General features: G+C 39.0%; 1 protein-coding gene across 1 annotated transcript in view; it reads right to left on the bottom strand.

Annotated features, from left to right (window-relative positions):
* The window catches only part of TMEM117 (transmembrane protein 117), a 222,694-nt gene that overhangs the window by 187,895 nt on the left and 24,916 nt on the right, over positions 1 to 9,883 (bottom strand). The window contains exon 2 of the mRNA XM_009642245.2: positions 1,397 to 1,529. Coding sequence (XP_009640540.1) covers positions 1,397 to 1,529 — 133 coding nt within the window. The remainder of the gene's footprint in view (positions 1 to 1,396; positions 1,530 to 9,883) is intronic.

The following is a 9,883-nucleotide window of genomic DNA, read 5'->3' on the forward strand; positions in this document are numbered from 1 at the left end:
TGAGTCAAGCTTTCAAAGTTATTAATGCTTTGTCTAACAGCTAGTTATAGTTTATGGAGCATTAGAAATACTACATATAAATCTTAACATAACACCAATAACAGTATGACTATGTAAATAGGGAAGCCAGAAACCCACAATGCTCCCAACCCTCCTCATTTCAGGGATGATTATTCTGCCTCATATTGGGCACCTATTCATATTTACCACATCATTACCGTGATCATTTCCTAAAACACTGGGTGATTCTGATGCTTTACCTGCCTTGCTTGAAATGAATACGTTTAGTCTTCATGTCACGATCTCATGATTAGCCCGGCTGGTCTGCACTTACGTTCACTCAGTGATACCCAGTCTTCCTCCTACACACCTTTGTTTTATGTCACATCATTGTTAACAGGACTTCATATGCTGTGTATTTTTGTTGGCACACTTAAGATCAGCAACACAGCACACCAGGGCCAGCTAAATAACTCTTTATCAAACTCTGTCGGTATCGCTCTGACACTCTGCTAACAATAAGTCATTCAATTTTTTGCACTGTTCTTCAACTCATATATACATTTGGTTTCTTATTCCTTGCTAGAAACCCTTCAGATGTTGTATTGCCTTTCATAAACAACATGACTGTGTATTTTTGTCCAATGAACTTGTTTTGTATGTATTAGATAACTAATAATGTAGCTTTTATCAGAAAAATCAACATGTGAAAGCAGTATAAATTTTAAGATAACAGGAGAAAGCAAGTCTTCTTAAGCTAGAAAATTAATATAAAAAGCTCCACTTAAAATAAACCCAGACATAATAAAATGATAGCTGTTCATCCCTCAGCCAACCATAACTTTGCCCCGTCAGAGCACCTTATGGGAAAAAAAAAATATGTTTAAGAATATTTTTAACAAACTGGATCATCAGCTACTATTATACATAACCAAAATAGCACTATACTCCACATTTAATGTTTGTGTTTGGAGTGTGAGCTTCCTCAAGTTTGGATGGTTCAGTTTCTTTTATTTTCAACTCTGAATGTCCTGAGTATGCACAATAGTAATGCTTATGCTTTTAAACTACTTAGGTCTAACTTCAAATCATATTTGCTGAGCTATAATTTTAAATTTAAAAAAACAGATATAGTGTTCATTAGTACCCTGATAGTTGCTATCATTAGTTTAGAAGCCCACTTTTTATAACCGATACTTTAATCCTCTTGGCTAATTAACCAATTAAATTACTATTCAACCTAGATTCAGAAAGCAGAAGAATAAAACAAGAGAGTGAATACTAGTATGTTTATACTTTGGTAAGCTCTTGTTCACGGTAAAGCAGCATATTATGAAAAACTTCCAGTAGAATATATTCTAGAGCAAAAGAGACAAAAAGAAACTCTGTAACCTACCTCATATTCCCTGCCATAATGAGGAACAGATTATAAATGTGAGAAAAAATGAAGAGGAAGAGGATGGTACTGAAGAACATTGTCATCCAAGACCCGTGGTCCTCTCGAAACATTTTCAGACGGAGCAACTGACCTGTGGTATGAATATTATGAGAAAGCATATTTTAGTCAGTCAGTAAATACATGTTTAAATGGTAAAAAAACCAGAACAGAGTACTAAATTGTATTTCTTCTTATATCCAATTATTCCACTGTGTGGGGGGAAGGCAGATTTAGAATCATGCAGCCAAACTACTCTTCTGTAGCTCAGCATGAGCAGACATTGCCCCTTCAATATTAGAAGGTTGCTTCCCACAAACTGATGAAAAACTGGTTTGGGCTTCTCCAATCAAAATCACTGAGCTGAAGGTCTGAAGGAGTCCACATCATGTCTGTGGCACTTGGCCAAACTGCGGCTGTGGATTTACACACGCTACATGTGATTCTGCACGCTGGTTAAGCAGCCTTTGCTGTTTCCCTGTTTCAGCCATTAATGTCTGCTCTCATGCTGGCATAGCAACCTGAGCAGCCATGCACAAACAAACAAGAGTGAGGAACTTACCCATCTAGAAAAAAAAAAAGGTAATTTACCATATTTTTTTTAAATACCACAGCAGGGGAAATCCCATAGGATTAGTCTAGACCTCAAGGCAAGAGCCATGTGTTAGCGGCATTTGCACAATGTTTTGAGAAACAAGTCTATTTATAAATTGTGAAGTGTCATAAGTACCTCGGGCTGTGTGAGATCCGCTATTTGCCGCCAGTTATTTCTTGATCAGTAACGAGAGAGTCATTAAATCTTGATGGCTGCCTGTCTCTTACTACTGACTACAGACAGCATCAGGTCAAATATCATATGACATGATAACAGTGATCTCATTGTATGTGTTTGTCTAGCTTGTGAAAAACATAAACAGGGGACAGAAGGGGGGATTCAGAACCTTGGGGCTCATGAGAAAAGGAGATGAAGTGCTTTTCTCAGAGAGTGACTGCAGAACCAGTTGAGGATGAAAGAAATTGCCTGGACTAGAGGGAAACTCCATATATCAGAGCAAAAGCCACCCCTTGAGTCAAAGACAACTCTTGCTTAAGCCCACGAGTACACAAAAATACATGGTTAGTAATGATAATCACCCCTCCTCACAGTAAAATTGAGATAACAATACCATGCAATCTCATCGCTCCTCTGTTTTCTGAGGTAGTACAAGGCTGCCACATGTTCCTGTCTGCCGGTCATTTAATGTCAACATAGGAAACTCTGAAAAAGTCTTCAACTCCAACACTACTGAACTGCTCAGCTGGGACGACCTCATGCAATGGTGTGGTATGCACTGGGAAAGTGTCAGGAGCCTTAGAACCAGTTTCAAATTCTACCAGAGACCTCCTGTGACATTATGGACAAATCATTTACTCTCTACGCTCACTGCAAAGGTGACAAATATTATTACTCTCTTTCCTACAGTGTAGACTTTTGCTACATTATACCGCAAGGATACAAACTGATGAAATCTGTAAGTAGTAATATAAAAAAAAAAGTCACATCACAAAAGAGAATAAGGCTTACAGACATACTTTTGATGCAATTACTATTCATTTCCTAGTCAGATATGTACACCAAGTCTTGTCACCACATCACACAGAACTAAACATTCCCTGGAGTATTTGAGCTATGATTGTTTCTCGTGGTAATGTTCTTGCCATTGCACAAATATAATATTACAAAATTACAAATTTCTCAGAGAAAGATTGATTTTATTGTCCTATCCCCAACAGTCTTACTGCAATACAACACTCTCCCCATCCTGCTTTTCATAGTTTACACTTGGTTTTAATGGTTCATGTTTTTTCAAAGGCTATTTATTTGCAGTGATTAATGACCTAAATAATAGGCAAATGATGGTGGAAAGGTGTAGAAATATTTTTTTTCCAGTGCTTGACCCCCACCAAGAGCACCTAACATCCCAGATGGGATTTCAAAAGGGCTATGTACCAACAGGTAATATTTAACATGTTTAAGAGCCATATAGTTGCTACAGTGGTCATTTTTACTATTAAGGTAACATCAGAAAGACTGATCAACTACCAAGCAGTTTATTAAACTAAAATTTGTCAAATGCTGAGTTAAAAAGCCTTACTGCAATATTACAAAATAAGTTCCTAGAGTCTTAATATTTTTTCACGATTCATACATAAAGAAAAATCTCAGTTCCTTACATATATTTTTTCTGTATCTTATTTTCAAATGTTACACACTGAAGTCCAAAGGAAAAAAAAAGGAATGCAACAATAACTTACTAGTAACGGTATTTTTAAGAGATGCTGAGAAAGATTACAGATCATTACAATTAATTTCAAATGCTAAAAAAGGTTACTGATTCATACAGCATTTTCCTTTTCATGTCTAAGAAAGCTTTTCTCATGTGAAATATGAGAAATGTCCCCTGACATACACTATATGCTTCCCTAACTTCATTAGGACATCAAATTCTGAGCCTGTGTAGAATTTTGTACTGTGGGTTTTTCTTAGACCTAAGCACTTTAATCATGTGATGTGTTGAACTTTATTTTGCAGAGAATGCCTTTTTCAAAGCATATTGGTATGTCTTAGCACCTGAAAAGAAGCTCATGGTGATACTGGTGATAGGTGAAACTTTTGTCATGTTTTCTTCAGGAACATATTTTTTCTGGACTAGCTTTCCTTCTCCTTTCTCTTTGTTCTTCTTCATTATCAAACACAGGAGTTTCTCACCTCTTTGTTTCATGTAGCCCTTTACCCTTTTCACCTGCCCATAAAATTTCACTCTATCCAATTTCAGATCTTCTTTATGTCTGCTCTCATCCTTCTTTTTCTCTTCTGAATCTCTCAGTCTCGCCCAGTCCTGGTTTATAGCATTGTAATAGTCTCTATATTGCAAGAATACCTTATCACATTTTTGTCTTTCATCTCTAAACTCTTCAGGCACACTGTTTATGCACTGTGTTTTTTTTCTCCTGGACCTCTAACAAGCCTGATACAGCCCCTTGAGCTGTTCTTACCAGAATTTCTAATGAACACTTTCTTATTAAAGCTGAGCCATACTAGTTCTTCCTCATCTGGCTAAGTGTCACAGACCTCAGTCCAGTTGTTCATACTCTCCTTGACATCTTGACCTCCTTTTGTGTTCCATCTCTGTCCTCTAGCAGCTCTCCTTTGACCTCTACTGATTTTAGTAGATAGTTTGTATAGCTCACCAACTCTCATACTTGAATGCCGCTGTAACAGAGTATTATTGTTTTATCATGGGTTACCATAGATGGGCTATCTTTTTTCCAGACGGAATTTTTCTTTTCTAAAACTAGGTGGATTTTTTAATGTGCTCTTCAATTGTTTGCGGTATTGAAAAGATCACCAGTGCCAAGAAATGGGAATTTGCTTTTGCAAGGCAGAGTGTGCCACAGCAGAAGCCCAGAGGGGTAAGGAAGACAACGGATAATTCAAGCAGTAAGGTGAAGGACAGCATCTAATAAGAAGATAGTGCAGTCAGGTACCAGAAGATGTCAAAATAGGGAAAGCAGAAGGAAGATGAGGAGCTGGACAGGAAGTATCAAGAAAAGTGATACAGCAGACTGAGAAGTGGGATGGTCTGGGATAGGGGAATCTCTGGGAGCTGTTGTTGAACTGCGAAATCCAGGGTAGAAACATTGAGGGAACTGAGGTGCTAAGCTTCCAGTATGGGTTGATGAGGAGAAGGTAACAGTGAGACCAGAAAGGGTTGGGAAATGCAACATCTTAATTAGGAAGCCAGAGCTCTTGAATGGACCTGGATGGACTTGAGGGCATGAAACCTTTAGTAACTCTAGGATTAGAAGCGGGCACCCTAGGTTGGAAGAAGGGAAACAGACCCTCTGATGCTCTGTCATAGGTTTGTGAGGAAATGGGATTAGGCTGGGAGCAGTAAAATACTCAGGAAAATGGCTGGGGAAGGGGAACCTGTGCGATGAAAAATCCATTTTCAGCATGGACTATGGCTGGAATCATGGTGAAGCTATAACGTGGGGGAAATGAGTAAGAAATATGAGGTGTTCATTCAGGGAATGAAACAGGAAGATCCCAGGACTGGTGTGTGCTGCTGAAGACTGAAGATGCAGGTTTGGGGCAGGAAGACTGGAGGACGTGGAGCAGACATGGGCTGAAGTGGAGGGTAGGATTTGAGCTCTGGAGTAAGCAGAGTTGGAGGATGGGAGTTATCTGACAGGGATGGGATTTTGCAACGAGGTGGGAAACTGTGGGGCAGTAGAAGTGACAGGTAGGTAGGTGGGGTGAACCAAGCTCTGTGATGGGGCGACAGCAACATAGGTCCATGGACCAGTCCAGTAGTAGGGCAGCAATAGCAAGGATTCTGGCAGTGAAGAAGAGGGAAGAAAGGGACAGTGCACACACACACACACGTGCCCCAACCCCCTGTACTCCTCTTTCACTGCTGGAAACAATGACAGCCCCAGGCCTGTCTAGACGCAACGAGGTGGGAAACTGTGGGGCAGTAGAAGTGACAGGTAGGTAGGTGGGGTGAACCAAGCTCTGTGATGGGGCGACAGCAACATAGGTCCATGGACCAGTCCAGTAGTAGGGCAGCAATAGCAAGGATTCTGGCAGTGAAGAAGAGGGAAGAAAGGGACAGCACACACACACACACGTGCCCCAACCCCCTGTACTCCTCTTTCACTGCTGGAAACAATGACAGCCCCAGGCCTGTCTAGACTGGGATGTGCAGCAAGTCTGTCCTTCCCTAAAAAGCAAGCAGAGGCTGCTATGGCAATAGCAGTTTATCCTGACTTACTGAGAGGAGGGGCTTAATGATAAAAGAGACCTCCCTTGCAGTTTGACACCTGCTCTCTGAAGAGCTGCCATTGCATATAGAACATTACTGAAACCTTGGATTAAAAACACTACTTGCAAAATAGAGCTGTGATTTTAGAATGTCCAAATTAATAGAGGGGAAAAGCACAACCAGGAATCTAGACTTCTGTAAAATAGATGATACCAACCTTTCTAAAACAGGTAAGAGAAAGATTTATTAAGTATTAATTGCACCTCTATTTTCTAAAGCAGTATATTTTTCCATATCTAGCTATTACATGCTGATTAATACATACACATATGTATAAGTTTCTTTTTTTTAAAGTACTTTTGTGCAAATACTGTCTTCAGTAGGCAAATTCTTACACTTTAACTATCCTTCTACTGTAGCTTATGTTTGCTATATAGGACTTCATTAACTCAAATAAGTACATGAACATAATTTTTTAACGAAAGAAATAGTAGCTTAATCACAATAAAGATTGAATCGTTAAGAAGAAATTAATTGGATATCAGCACAATCTACTTACCTAATTGCATACAAATACTGCTGTATATTACTTATTGTTCCTGTTGCACGAGCATGTGCAATATGCTAAATGCAGTTGAACTAAAATATGTGCAATGCTCCACTTAATACTCACATTGCATTATATCCTTTCGTATCAATTCGGTTGAACATAAAAAGGGAATGCATGAGATGATTACCTAACAGGTAAGATGTTAAAGTAAAAATTGCAAGCAATGCTTGATATTTTTATAACAAAACCTAAGACTCCCTGTAAAATGCTTTATTAATTTGATGAGATAAAAGGGTACGCTGTGAGAACACATGTAAAAAATGGTGTTTGAATAGTCAGAAACATGGAAAACCTATCTATCTGGTAGCTGGAATAGATTTGTACTAGAATCAAATACAATGCAATCAGGCAAATAAAATTCTCGGAGTAATCCCAACAAATAAATCAGTTCATGTAAAATCAGGACTTCTACTATAAAGAATAACAAGGAAAAAGGAGCAAGGGGTAAAGAGAGTAGAAAAGGAATAAAATTATGTAAAATAAGCTGTTAACTCAGCTTAATCTTTTTTTTTTTTTACTTCAGGCCATATTAATCACATATTATGACCTTGTTAAAAATGTCAAAAAAACCCCACAGGTATGACAGGGAAGAGTAAGGTTCCTAGGATATATTTACACATAGAAAATCAGATATTTTTTTAAATAAACAGACATGCTAAACCTAATGGAATTTAGCAAATACAAGTTAAATGCCATATGAATGACTACCAGTGATAAACTGTGAGTTACAGTTAGCTACTTACACAAACCAAGATTCTTTTCAGTGACACGTTTCTTAGCTCCAAAAGTAGTTTCCTCAAAAAAGTAATTTTTCACTGAAACAAGGTCTTCTATCTACTCCAAGACTTAGAAGGCCACATCACATATACAAGGGGGACACAGGGAAGCAGAGACGTCAGGATTTTGGCCCCGGCAACAAACCAGGCAGCAAATCAGCTCATCAGCTGCAACCCTCCTGACTTTCTGTAACAGCATGCAGATGCTTCCAGGGACAATGACAGAGGAGCTTGTAGATATTCACTGTCAGACAGTCATAGATCTAAGCCGCATTTCTTTCAGGTCCAGAAGAAGAGACAACCCAATAAGCAGGTACAAAAACTGAGTCACTCAAACAGGCCACTTTTTAAAAAACTAAAACTTTTCTAGCATCTTTAGATCCACAGCCCATAAGATGGTTGGATTCATCTGACTGCTTCTTAGAGGAGAAACATCAAATTCTTACCAAAGAATTTAGCATGCTTTCTTGTGTTAATTATGAGCGATGGAGCCCATAAACTTCAACCATTTCCTGGGCATATATGTAGTATTCTAATATCAAGCTCTTCATCAAATCAGAGGTATTCCTTTAATTTTGGATGCCCCATCACATGATTGCTCTTCCTGTCCATTTAATGTTCATGGCCATCTCCATCAATGGCTGAAACTGTTCAGCTAAGAAATTAATCTCAGTAAACTGGGAGTATTTTTTAGCCTTGAAAGCCCAATCCTACTTTCATCAAAATCTGGCAAGTCTGTTCTTAGTCAGCACTAACAACATATGCAACTCCTCATCTGTCACAGTATAATGTCACGGTGCTGTTGCTCATTCTGCCACGGCTAAGATGTGTGTATGTGTGTTGGTTGGCTTTGTTTAAGAATACATGGATTTAGCAGTGAACACAGCAATGTTCAGAAAAATAGTTTTCATAAACTACGGATGCAAATTTTGGACTTGAACTGTGATGATCTAGTCACATCCTATAGCCTGAGTTATTCTGTTCGTGCTGAGACAGTAGACAGAAAAACTTGTCATTGTCTGATACAAAAACTGTCTCTTCTGAAAATTATTACAGGATATATGCAGATCTACTGGACACTAGTGGCCTCAGGATATAGCAGGGCATGCCGACTATGTCTATTCACATGCAGTGAAACTGGGTTCTGATTGTAGAAGGGTCTAAAAATTCTTCTGGTGGAAGACCAGGAGTTCTTGTTATAGCACCAAGCCAGGGGTCGAACCCCTTGTGTTCTTCTCTTGCTTATTATGTTACCTCAGAAAAAGGTTCTTTTTACCTCTGCACCCATTCCCCTGTGTCCACCCTGTAAGTCACTCACATCAATTGCAAAGCACACTGTTTCAAGAACCTAGTCTTGGCTATGGCCTCTAAGCTCTACAAATACAAAGAACTAGTAGGAAACCATAAAAATATTTTAGAAATTTATAGAATCATAGAATCATTAAGGTTGGAAAAGACCTCCAAGATCATCAAGTCCAACAGTTAACCCAACACCACGTTGCCTATTAAACCATGTCCCAAAGTGCCATATCTACACTTCTTTTGAACACCTCCAGGGATAGTGACTCCACCACCTCTCTGGGCAGCCTGTTCCAATGTTTGACCAGTCTTTTAATGAAGAAATTTTTCCTGATGTCCAACCTAAACCTCCCCTCACACAACTGGAAGCCACTTCCTCTCGTCCTATCGCTTGGTACTTGGGAGAAGAGACCGACCCCCCGACAAAGGGGATAGAGGATTTATCAGTTCAGGTCTGGAACTGCCCTAACACAGTTACAAGGCTTTATCAGCCAACTTACAGCAAAGTAGAGTAGAGGTCACAGCTGTCTGCCTCCCTCCATTTAGACCTACCTATATGCCTTTTGCAGGAGCTTGATGACATCCAGAATCTGTCCTTACAGTTCCGTCCTGCAGCTATGGCCATGCTGTCTGTAGCCACTTCAGGGCTTATTTATCCTGCCAAAACAACTTGGAATCAAGTGCTTAGTGCCTTCATTCATAGTTATTGAAAAGGAAGGCAGAGAGGTAGGAAATACAATTTAATTCAAAGCACGCATGACCTCTAGCCAGAGGATTTTAGGAAAATATAACTTTCCTTTACAAATTCAAATCCCTTTTAATTGAACACATTATAAGAAACTGTTACTTATTTGTACTGTACCTATTAGGGTGGCTACATTTTAAAGAATGTACAGGGATATCTTATAAAATTCAGCTGAAGAAAAATTACATGAAGTATGTGCAATTTTTTGTG

This window comes from Egretta garzetta, unplaced genomic scaffold (genome assembly GCF_000687185.1).
Source record: "Egretta garzetta isolate BGI_Z169 unplaced genomic scaffold, ASM68718v1 scaffold420, whole genome shotgun sequence".
NCBI classification, from domain to species: domain Eukaryota; kingdom Metazoa; phylum Chordata; class Aves; order Pelecaniformes; family Ardeidae; genus Egretta; species Egretta garzetta.